Consider the following 13,127-nt stretch of genomic DNA (forward strand, 5'->3'; position numbering starts at 1 on the left):
AACACTGACCCATACTGTGTTCCAAGGATTTTATTGACCGCTCTCTGTTGAAATGTACACTAGTCCTGTGTACAGCAATCAATGGTATGTTAGTTGAAAAGGAAAGCCTGAGGTGAACTTAGTGTCTGAATCAGACCCTATCTACAACCTCAAGTCAGTGGAACACTTCAGTGCAACATAAACCACATACTATTTTATACAATGCAAATAAATGAATGGCAGTTTCTCATTTGTTGTTTAAAACAACATTTCTGGGCCACTTGTGCTGTAAAATAAATAAGAAGTTGCCATACATATACTTGTCATATATATTTACCAACTTCTTTCTGATCTCACATGCCACTCATACGGCTTTTAAAATCTATAAAAGCCATATCACTGGACTCCATTTTAAACCTTGATTTGTTCAACCCTGAAACTTTACAGCTAGTTCTATATTCAAGTGCCAACATCCTCTAACATCATTCTTCCAATCGTCCCTTCAAACTCTTCAAACACATTTTAGGTTAGAATATGTTCAGATGATGCAATTCCTTAAAATATGAATAAGGGATTAGGTGGTGAGACTAGGTCACTTTATTGTTTGTAGGTCATCACAAAGGTTTGTCTGTCCCCAAACTGGTTCTCAAAGCATTGTGATGTACACTGAAACCTGCCAACTCTGATACATGTCTAATCTGGCACAAGGTTAAAACTGCCATAAAATTTGGTCTTGCCATTTTACAACAATATCATGATCATTAAAACATTGTCTAATCCAGCACCTGTCTATTCTGTATTCCGGCACAACTTTCCAGTCCCAACAAGCAGTTTTAACTGTAATTAACATTGTCTAAACCAGCATAGGTATGAGCAGTACAATGGAGGACCCATAGTCCAATACACTAATTAATCCTTTTGGATCAAAGATGAAATGCATGATCGGGATAAGGAGATTGATGAGTGTGTAAATGGCAGCCATGTTGGAAAATTGTCTGTCTAATCTGACACCCTGTCTGGACCGGCATTTCATTTTAGTCCTGTGGGGTGCTGGTTTACACAGGTTTTACTGTAGACTGAATATTGCTCACTGCCACATAACATAATCTAGAAAACAATATCTTGCATACAAGAACAAAGTGGGGTCAAAAGGCCCACCACACTGTAAGCTTAACATTTATAACCAAGGTGATGGTCACTCAATTGGTTATCCTGGTTTTGATCAAGATTGTTAAAAAGTGTGAAGCTATCCGATCTTCTTCAGTGCCATTTTACGAACTGCAGTTTAACAGTCTGTGTCACTGTCCCTACACTACATTATTTTCTCTAATATATAGCCCCCCTTGCAAAACCCTTAATAAGTAAGTATAGATTTCCCAAGGTTCAGGGTCTCCCAACTCACTGCAGGTCCTTTTCAGTTTTAATGGGCTTATTTGTTACTATCACAATTATGTGTTTTCAGGGACTAAGTGCTAGTTACACAGGGTGCAACATTCATGTCAGTTGGCCATCCTAGCAAGGCTTCAGAATAATCATGCAACATTTTACCTCAACCTCAGTCTTAACTTCAGTCTCCACCATAGTCTAAATTTTAACTTAAACATCAACTTCACCTCAATCTTCAACTTCCTTCTCAATAGTGATCTCCGCATCAATCTTCCACTTCAATCTCAATAGTGACCTCCACCTCAATCTTCCACTTCAATCTCAATATTGACATCCACCTCAATCATCAACTTCAATGTCAATATTGACCTCCACCTCAATCATCAACATCAATGTCAGTAGTGACCTCCACCTCAATCTTCAACTTCATTTTCATTAGTGACCTAAACCTCAATCATCAACTTCAATCTAGATAGTGACCTCCACCTCAATCTTCAACTTCAATCCCAGTGATATCCAACTCCTTACGTCCATCACACCATTCCTAGAGCCTACAGACACCAGATGTTGTAGTTCCATGTAAACATGGATAAGATGTGGCTGTATGGATGTGGGTGTACATTTCTACATCAGTCAATGCCCCTGTCATGTTATCAAACAAAATCAAACATTTTGTGTGCACATATGACCTGCGAGATCACAGCTAATGTTTTCCCGGAGTTGTCAATTGCCTCTGTCACAAGCAAGGTGTGTGGTACACGGGCCTCCTAGGGATTACATGGGACAGGGGTCGCCACGTAGACAGTCATATTACACAGAGAGGCTCTGTACAGAATGTGACTCGGATTGCATATATCACATCCATAATCTTGGAAATATTGTATCTGTTGCTTTTCAACTGGTTCTTTGTCTGATTCATTCTATGCAAAATATTTACGAAATAACAGAGTGAGTTCTATTATTTGCTCTGGGAACTGTAGAATTTGTCGTCTGGTTTCATTTAAAATGAAATAGATGAATAAGTTACTGTTTACAAAACTGGAAAATATAGACAAACTAAACACATGCCTCTTGAGAATTCAAACATTTGCGATGAATACAGATATTTCATACTGTGAGACAGAGCATCTACCTCAGTAATGGGCCTTGATGCCCCTGGACTGATCTGGTGCAGACCATCTACCCTACCAATGTGCCTTGATCCATCTTGGTTGGTCAGGGGCAGAGCATCTACCCCAGTAATGGGCTTTGATCTCTGTGTGCTATCCTTGTAATGGGCCTTGATCCCCTTGTGCTGGCCTGAGACAGAGCATCTACCTTACTAATGTGCCTTGATCCCTCTTGGCTGGTCTGGGCCAGAGCATCTACTCCGGGAATGGGCCATGATCTCTGTGTGGTGGTCTGAGACAAAGCATCTACCCCAGTAAAGGGCCTAGATCCATGTATGCTGGCCAGAGACAGAACATCTATATTAGTAATGGGTTCTTGATTCCTGTGTGCTGGCCAGAGACAGAGCATCTACCCCAGTAATGGGCCTTGATCTCTGTATGCAGGCTAGAGACAGAACATCTACCCCAGTAATGGGCCTTGATCCCTGTATGCAGGCTAGAGACAGAACATCTACCCCAGTAATGGGCCTTGATCCCTGTATGCAGGCTAGAGACAGAACATCTACCCCAGTAATGGGCCTTGATCCCTGTATGCAGACTAGAGACAGAGCCTCTCCCTCTGTAAGGCCCCTTTAATGTGACTGAGTCAACAATCTTATAGGTCATTCCTCACTATTGTCATCTGTCACATAACATCCAACGTGCAAATTGAACATGTCGCCAGATACACTGGACAAACACCCCATAGTGTAACATGCAGGGTGTCTTTAATCCCCAACACATATTTCTGTGAGGGTCTATACGAGGGGTGTGTGAATGGATTTGAGGGTATGTACAAGAATTGATAACATTATCACAAAATCTCAAGTTAATTTTAGTTTTTCCTCTTATGATATCCATAACACTGAAAGCCAATCTTATTCAAAGAGTTCAGGTGTTTCAAAGGAAGAAAAGGTGGTTGTCAATAAGACCTGATCACATTTTGCTCTATTTCTTACTTGTCTATATAATGATATGTTTTGATACTGTGTTGTGGAATGTCATATACAGGAAACGAGAAGGTCAGATATTGCTTCCATCTGGATATTTTGTGTGCGAAGATATTACCCAACAATATTATCTCTTAAGGACATATTCTGGCCCACAGTATAAGAGAGATAAATTTGACTCCCAGACATTGTGATACCTACTTATACTGACCACCAGCTGACATGCTATCCTGTTCCACCACATTTTTCAATTTTTATTAATAAAATCAGGGTACCATGTAATGGATGTTTTATAGCCAAGTTGTTGAACTGTTTGATCATCACACTTGAAGACCGAGGTTTGATTCTCTGGATGGATGTAGCATGTATATAGTTCAGAATGTTCAACAACCCACCCTCAATGTTTCATGGTTAAAATGTTATGTGAACCGAAATTGTGATGTGCAGAGATACATCCCTTATCTCCAAATCAGAGTTAGTTGTTAGACAGGCTCTTTCGAAACTGTACTGATATTATGGTCTCAGTGTCTATGATGTTTGTTGACAAACTTTATGGATAACAGTTAAAGAAATCTGTAAAAATTGTCAGTAACATATTTCCCAAGTTTTAAAATGCCTCTCAAGGAATCTATGAGGCTTTGTTTGTGTTTTGTTCATCTGCAAGTCTCAGGGTGCCACCTTATTGAGAGACCCAAGTTCTATAACTGTCAAAGACTTGTGCAGATGATAGTAAGCATACATATTTGGGCAGCAGTCCCTATACCCACAATAGTGTCAACCAGTGCCACATCAATTACTGGATTTTTTTATATAAGAAAATACGATTGAGTTGTGTGGCAGCATTCAATGACCTAAACACCTGCACACCTGTTTCGCTTTATGGGGGTATTTTTTGGGGGGTGGGTATTGTTATGTAATATTTTCGATAAACATTTATTTGCTCAGGAGTGGTTCACATGAACCGGAACTATCTGTTACAGCATTGACTCGATTTTGTCAGAAGTGTGGGAGGCAGTATTTACTCAGCCTCCATATGACTCACAGATGATACATCCGGATTTAACTGTGATATAGTTAAGCCAGAAACATGGGTTTTTTTATCCTTTTTGCTGATATACCTGACATTTTTATTTTTCTGTCTAAGACATGACCGATTTTATGGCTTGTTTTACGGATCCACCATTCATATTTTTTCAAGAATATACGTCTTTGATTAGGTCTTTCATTGTAATGGTGAAATAATGTTGCATATATGTTATACATGCCACACTTTGCTGTCTGCATTCAAGGCATAGGATGCTGAATCCTTTATTTTCCTTTAGGTTTGCAATGTGTCCAGTATTGATATTTCACTACAATATTGTTCATCATTCTTGCATTCCCCACACAAAATCCATGACAGGGTTAAGTTCTGTGTAAGGTGACAATGTAAGTTTTTAAAGCTTTACACAAAATATGTGTCAGAATTGAGGTAATATATTACAATGTCATGTTTTATTATCTCCTTGAGACAGCAGCTACTCATTTAGAAATGTCTTCTTTGATATTGCATTCTATTTATGCTGAGTCGGCATAGTTACAGGATTAATTTGCAGATTCATGGCTGTTGGGAGGATCATGTCCTGATGCATATATCCGACTAGATATTTGAATTTGATGTTTTTGTATGTTAGTTTAGACCTGTCTGATGTCTAGTTTCTGGTGATCAAGTCAGTGGTCTATCAGGTAGTGTGCCTGCTTGGCGAGCAAGGAGTCTGTGGTTTTCTTGTATCACAAGTTGGTACTGGCTTTTTCTGTGACCTACTGTGGCAACATGGGTAACTGTAACAATGCTGCAGATATTTCAACAATTGAAATGTAGTTAGTTTGCAAACAGTGCTAGACAGCCTTCAGAACTTTTGCTAGAAATGGAAGACTAGTGCCATTTCTGGTCAGGCTTCGAATCTCATATTTGATATTTCAAAGACCTATTGTTTGTAGGTTTCGCCAAGTAAGTTCACATCAGATCTCAGTCCTGTTAAGCTTTTACATCACATTATGGTCATCCGGTGAATCTGATTTCTGTTACTTCTGATTCATGTTAGTTTCCATCTGTGTCAGTATGTAATGTGATCCACAGTATGTCATTTAGGAGATAAACATCATGTGTTGGCCAATTTCCGGGTGTTATTGAGTATTTGAAGCACGGGAATGCATTTGGAACTGACGGCGTCAGCCGGAGGTTTCAAATGAAATATTCCCGTGCTTCAAATACTCAATAACACCTGGAAATTGGCCAACACATGATATTTATCGACATTGTAAACACAAAAGTAAACCAAAGGGATTTTAGTGTCTGCACTCGTTTACATCGAATATGGACACAGCAGTGAAGTGTCATCAGCTGGCCGTTTCAGCTGGTTCTCATGGTAGCATCTGGAGTTGCTCATTTGTGACGTCATTCTAACTTTACGTCACAATATGATTTGAATGACGTCACCACTGTTGATGACACAACAAAACAATTGTTTACGTGTCAATACACCGTGAATATTTTTTCAGTATCCGGGGGGACAAAAGTAAACCAAAGAGGTTTTAGTGTCTGCACTTGTTTACATCGAATATGGACACAGCAGTGAAGTGTCATCAGCTGGCCGTTTCAGCTGGTTCTCATGGTAGCATCTGGAGTTGCTCATTTGTGACGTCATTCTAACTTTACGTCACAATATGATTTGAATGATGTCACCACTGTTGATGACACAACAAAACAATTGTTTACGTGTCAATACGCCGTGAATATTTTTTCAGTATCCGGGAATCTAATACCACTTAATCATGTTTTTCAACCAATCAGATTACAGAACACAGTAACTTTTGGTTTACAATTTATGTCATGTCAGTCAGGGGTTCAATGTTTTTAAGAGCCTCTTGATACAGGGCAGGTAACTTTAAGAAAGTAATTGTCTAATTTTCCACTTGCCCTGAGTTTTATGACATGAGCATGAGGTAACTGTGAAAGAATAAATCAACATGGTATTTGATGTTAGTGTTTACTGGACCTTTTATCAAGAAATGATAAATAGCAAAGAAAGATAACTCTACTTTATTGTAATTGAGAAATTTAATAGCTACATTTTGAGCAGATATGAAATGAAATCCAAGTTTATTTACAGTCTGAATTTAACTGTTACGAGTACCAGAAATTATCTAGTAGCCCATGGACAAGTAAGATACCATTACTTGATTGCCCAAAATGAAAACTGACTTGTCCCGGGGGTTGGGGTGATGAGATTTTGATCCCTTGTTGATTCATTGGATGTTGTGTTTATCCTCATGACAATGTCAAAGAATGCCATGTTGATCGTTTGTATGTCATGTTGATCTATAAAATGTCAGGTTGATCACTAGTATGTCATGGTGTGTCATGTTGATCCTAAGTATGTCATGACATGTCATTTTGATCTACATTATATCATATTGATCCTCAGTATGTCATGCAGATCCTTGATGTGTTATGTGCCATGGTATGTCATGTTGTCTTTTATATTTTCAGATTTACCAAATAGCATATGTGATAATGAAAGCTGCCAACTCTCCAAGACCAGGAAACTGGATCTTGGAACGGTCACTAGATGGCACCACCTACAAACCATGGCAGTATTTCGCGATGACTGGCCGCGAATGTCAGGAAGAGTATGGCCTTGACCCCACATATGGAATACCGACATCATTATCTGACGATGAAGTAATATGTACGACACGCTACTCTCATCTCATTCCACTCGAAAATGGAGAGGTAAAGTTCGCTTGATTGAGTACAGAAGCGTCACTGACTCAATCTGTCCACCAGTTATATGCTGTTTGCTATTGCTATAGGTTTATGCGTAAGTCATTGTATTTGAGTTTTTGTCATTGTTAGTCCTTAATACTTAAAATATCCTGCATTTCAAATGGCTTCAGGAAAAGAATGAGGGTGATGAGGATGTTATGATGTTTCTGTTTCAGATTTTAATTTCTCTTGTCAATGGAAGACCCGGTATTAACCAGCCAAGTAAAGTGCTTTTGGTACGTGTGTATTTTTAAAAAAAATATTCTAGGTGCCTAATGATTCAAACTGTTTTCACATTTTGAATTTATCTATGTTATGTTTAAGCTGTCACATGACCCTATAATGTAAAAATATAATATGATTTGTTTTTGATGTTTTGCTAATTTACATATAAAACATTAGTTTGAAAATAAAATATTTATCAGTAATTAATAATTCCCTAATTTTTTTCAGGATTTTACATCAGCAAGATTCATTCGCATGAGATTCCAGAAGATCCGCACCCTCAATGCTGACTTGATGACATTCGATAACTTCAGGTCACAAGACGCCGACCCCTCTGTCACTAGAAGGGTGAGGGTTTAGTCCTTTCGGGGGCACTGCACAACAAGAAGATCTTCAGACTATTCTATGGAAAAGAGATTTTTTAAATTATCTAGAAATAGAAGCAGAGAAATCTCTGCTGAAGTAATTTAGTCTTGCCAATTGTTAAAAACTGGATGTTATATAGTTATTGTGGACTTACGATTAAAAAATAAGTACATACTTTCCTGTAATAGCAGACAAACACAGCTAATATGTAAATTATATAAGACTGGCTAATGCCAATTAACCTGGTGCCTCTTTTGGTTAAAATAGACCTGAGGCGATACAAGGTAGTATCACCTCAAGGAAAAGTCCCATGAATAAGGAGTTATTTGATTTTGACTCTGGATCAATAAAGACTGTGTTTATGGATGCTCATGTGTGTTTCTGTGAGTTAAGAAGTGTTTGTTTGTGTTTATGTAACTGCTTATATGGGTTTCAGTATTACTACTCCATCAAGGATATCTCTATTGGGGGACACTGTATTTGCTATGGACATGCTAAGTTGTGTGGACGACATGACACTCAGCCTGATGTGAGTACCGTACTATCATGTATTTATTTTTAAAAATGTTTTTTATATAAATATTTTAAAACTGGAATTGAACAACATATACATCATTCTTTTTCCGCCGAGGTTACTCCTGTCATATCTTCCTATGCAACCTCTGTCTGCTACGACCATATTTCCCGTTTCATGTAAATCCTCCTGCGGCCAAAATTTGCAACACGAATTATCTGCCTTCTTTCTGTCCATTGTGATCACATGTTACATTGACTTAGATCCAATATGGCAGCCGCCTTGGAGTTACCTGGTCAACATGCGAAGGATAGATTTGGTATTTCATGTTTATCTGAAAAGCAGGAACTAGCGCAATTTTAAAGTGCAGGAATCAATCGACAAGATGTTTTTGTTGATGTAACACTTAAAACTTGTATTGGCTACCTTGTCCTTTGTCAAAGAGGGTGATGGAGATGTCATTGATCGGCAATTACATGACTGGCCGGGTTTCTATCTGGACAAAACGTTTGTGAACTAGAGGTTCTAGTTTTCCCGAAGCAGATTGAAAAATATTTTGAAAGATTGTCACATTTTTGTTGTCATCATTTCGGCATATTAACACGTTGACTGCCACCACGAATATACTCATACTGTTAGTTCTGGTCAAAATTTACGCTACGAGTTATCTCACAGCTATGTCAGTGGTATTTAATAATAAGTAGTTTCACATAAGTTTCTCATGTCTCCTGGCATTCTTAGTTAATTTTTAACTCATAGTGGCAAATTCAACCAGAAGTGAAAATACAAGCATACTTGTGATAGGCAGTCAACATGTGTATACAACCAATTACGAGGAATTGACAGAATTTGGCTTTTTGACAAACAATCTTCAAATGTATTATGCATGCTTTGCATCATGTATACAGATTGCTAGAACAGGTGTCAGTGGTTGAGAAACACTATTCTGTGGTGATATGAAAATCATGGCCCTTGTTGCAGCGTCTCAAGTGCCAGTGTGAGGACAATACGTGTGGCGACAACTGTGAGAGGTGCTGTCCAGGATTCAATCAGAATGGCTGGAACAATGGCAATGGTGTCAGACACATTTGTGAACGTAAGCAAGACAATAATGAAATTTTCATTGATGTATTGTTAATTTTATTCTTTATAGAACTTACTTCACAAAATTGTAACAGACAGAAAAGCATTTTAAATTCTCAATGTAGTCTAGGGGAGGTAACTCTGGGAGACATTTAATTTGTATCCATTCATAATAACAGTTAAGGACTTGTAATGCACTTGATATTGTTGTATATTTCAGCCTGTAACTGCCATGGCAAGGCAGATGATTGTGTTTTCAATGCCACAGTGAAGGAACTTGGGCTCAGTCTCAACATAGAAGGCAAATATCAGGGGGGAGGTGTTTGTCTTAACTGTCGGGTGAGTCATGTTCATATACAATACTTGCTCATTGAAGACCGTTCTTTCAAAATCTGATTTGTCACCAGTAAGGCTTGACCAGTCAGGCACTGGTCATATAATGAATAAAGAAAGAACATTTGTAAAGATGAGAGTTTCTCAGCGGGAGAGATCCTCATTCACTGAAACATGGCTGGTTTCTTTGTTTTGACAGAGTTCACTTCTATTGTTTCATCTTTTGTGCTGCCATAAGTTGTGTCCCTTGTGGACTAGTTTTAACCTTGGTCTTTATGTGTCCATCAAATTAATTAAACAGTGGGTAAGCTGGCTAAGCGCCAGACTAGTGAGGTGCCAGGATTGAGAACACCTGTGACTGGATGTAGAAACCTTGGAGTCAACTTTGTGTGCAGACTCTCTCCAAGTTGTCACAACCCCTAGTGTACACTACGCTACCCTGTGCACTTAAAAGAACCCATGAATTCATTGGTATAAGACAGGATGGTGGCCACATGAATGTGTGCAAACACCTAGTTGTGGGTACAGCAATGTGCAGTAAACTTGGACAAAGTACTGTGACTGTCAAAGTCCACCCAGCTGTGTGACAGCTACAAATAGCTTGGTGCCCCAAGGCCGCAAGAATTGTATACTCCCCAGGGAGTTGAGACTGATGACATTATGGACCCTTGATACTGACATCCAGAGATCTAGGGAAATTTATGTCAGCGACTTGAGCAAGCACTAGCTGCCTGGATATGTGTGCTATATAAATATCCTATAACATAACAAAACATAAACATTCAGGACATTCAGGATTCATTTTTCACTTTTCAGCCAAATCAAATTGATCCATCACACATGATTTACTAACTAAAACCCGTGAAGATCTGGGTTGGAATACTAATCTTCAGCGACCTATGCTCACCGTAAGAGGTGACTCAGGTGGTCAGGTTTGTTGATTTGGTAGACACTCATCCCAACTGCTTAGGTCCATACTCTTGCTGTTGATCACTGGAATGTCTTGTCCAAATTCAGTTGTCACATTCCTTGTCACATTTCAGGAATTTACGACGGGCATTAACTGTGAGCAGTGTATTGAGGGTTACTACCGACCGAGTAGACTATCTCCCACTGATTCCTTCCCATGTCGACGATGTAACTGCCAGGAGACGATGACATCCACCTCCACCTGTATCACTGATGACAGTCGTGTTAGTGAGGGCTTGGTGAGTCATCGTTAGCATGAAGAAAACAATGTGTACGTGTTTGAAGCTCTGTCATAATAACCTTGAAATCTTGTAAGTTCAACAAAACTTTCAATTAAGTAATCTCTTTTCACTGACTGTGTTTAGTTTCATGCCACTTTTAGCAATATTCCAGCAACATCATGGCAGGGGACACCCGAAATGGACTTCACACATTGTACCCATGTGGGGATGCACATGGGATGTGACAAACCAACGCTTTAACCACTAGACTACCCCACCACCCCAATCTGTTTCCAACCACAACTACATAAATACTATAAAAGACCATTTTATGGCAGATTGCTCACATGGGTCTTGAGCACTTGTGCCATGCAGCGTTACCTCCCTTTGGTGAGCCAGCTTCCTACTGAGTTTGCCTGAGTATGTGTCTAGGGTTGTCATTACCATGCCTGTTTCCTTCTCTGTGGGTCTGACCTTTGCTATAACTGAAATACTCCTCAGAACTGTGTTAAACCAACTCACACATTGCTATTCCATCCATCATCCTTTACCTGTCTCAAGGTGCGGTATCCCGTGAAGGTCCGTAAAGTCACTCACTCACTCACTCACTCACTCACTCACTCACTCACTCACTCACTCAAGTTGCTGTTTGTTCAGATGGAGTTTTTCAAGTTGAATTAACACAACATAATGCAATACATCCATGAATTGGGCCATACTTTGTGTGATACACAGAACTGTGGAACACCTGAAGCTTAGTCTGTTGTACAGACCCTGAAGCAGATATATCCAAGACAGCCCACACAAGTCTAGAAAATAGATTTCCTTAGCTACTGAAGTCTCAGGGCCCCATTTCATTATATTATTTTTGTTCACTATGAACTCTTTTCACTAAAATATGTTCATTTCAGAGACTAGATGTAAGTCTGTCAGGAAGTTATGCTGTGAGAGTTATTTTCAGTCTCAATGAGTGGTGGTAGGGTAGCCTAATTTTTCAAGCATTTGTTCATCACGTTGAAGACCTGTGTTCGATTCCCCACATGGGTTCAATGTGTGTAGCTCATTTCTGGTGTCCCTTGCTGTGATATTGCTGGAATATTCTTCAAACTAAACTTATGTACTTCATTATTGATGTGAGTTTGCGAGTTCTGACATGATGTATTTTGTGTGGCAGAACCCTGGAGATTGTGTGTGTAAGCCAGGGTATGCTGGACGTGGCTGTAACAGATGCGCCTATGGCTACTACGGCTTCCCCAGGTGTCGAATCTGTCCCTGTAACCCCGCAGGAAGTGTCAACCCAGAAGAATGCCGCCGCAGGTGTCGCTGTAAGGTGAGTGGTGGCACAGAGGTTGTTAAGTGGGTCTGTGTAACATTGGTGCCATCTCTAGTGTCAGTTGGAACTGTCACTGGTGTCAGTGTAAGGTGAGTGTCATCTAGGTGTTTATGTAAGCAGAGGGTTCTTACAGGTGTTAACGTAAAGTGAGTGCCATCTCAAGTGAGTTCTTTTGACATTCTTCAGGATTTATCACTGTTTTGAAAAGTGTTAAACTTTGCTCATAAAGCATCAGCAAAGAACATTATCAAAGTGGCTTTTGAATCTGGTCACTTAAACTAGCAAAGCCGTGGGGATCAGCTCCAACTATCATATAGTATCAATATAGTATCCTGTTGTCGGAGACATACAGGATTGTGTAACTGAATGTATAACAAAGAGTGACCAAGCACCTGTTTATATCCAGGCCAATGTGGAGGGCAAGCACTGCGACCGCTGTAAAGCTGGCTACTACAACCTGGACAAGGACAACAAAGATGGTTGTACCAAGTGCTACTGTCATGGTGTCTCCACCGTCTGCAAATCTGCTGAATGGGGACTTACTCAGGTACACTGGCAGGTGTAGCTTTACCTTCATAACTTGGCAAGGATTATATTCTCTTAACACTGGCTGCAGGTCTTGTTGTATTTGTTACTGGAGTCTGTCTTCCTGAGTTCCAGAACATAGTATTTTTTCTTTCATGCAAGCCTTTTGAAATGTTATAGCATTAACTAAAGCAAGTGCAAATTTTCAAAAACTTTCGAAAACTTGCATCTCTGTGGGGCTCCATTTCATTTTAAGTGGAGTTGCTGTTCTCACTCTCTACTGTTTA

At 39.5% G+C, this 13,127-nt stretch overlaps 1 protein-coding gene across 1 annotated transcript in view; it reads left to right on the plus strand.

The window, feature by feature from the left end:
• LOC137290654 (laminin subunit alpha-2-like) overlaps nt 1-13,127 on the plus strand; it is a 135,894-nt gene that overhangs the window by 65,586 nt on the left and 57,181 nt on the right. The window contains exons 3-11 of the mRNA XM_067821730.1: nt 6,996-7,238; nt 7,448-7,507; nt 7,725-7,844; nt 8,299-8,391; nt 9,358-9,472; nt 9,680-9,798; nt 10,836-11,000; nt 12,157-12,312; nt 12,722-12,862. Coding sequence (XP_067677831.1) covers nt 6,996-7,238; nt 7,448-7,507; nt 7,725-7,844; nt 8,299-8,391; nt 9,358-9,472; nt 9,680-9,798; nt 10,836-11,000; nt 12,157-12,312; nt 12,722-12,862 — 1,212 coding nt within the window. The remainder of the gene's footprint in view (nt 1-6,995; nt 7,239-7,447; nt 7,508-7,724; nt 7,845-8,298; nt 8,392-9,357; nt 9,473-9,679; nt 9,799-10,835; nt 11,001-12,156; nt 12,313-12,721; nt 12,863-13,127) is intronic.

This window comes from Haliotis asinina, chromosome 7 (genome assembly GCF_037392515.1).
Source record: "Haliotis asinina isolate JCU_RB_2024 chromosome 7, JCU_Hal_asi_v2, whole genome shotgun sequence".
Taxonomy (NCBI): Eukaryota; Metazoa; Mollusca; class Gastropoda; order Lepetellida; family Haliotidae; genus Haliotis; species Haliotis asinina.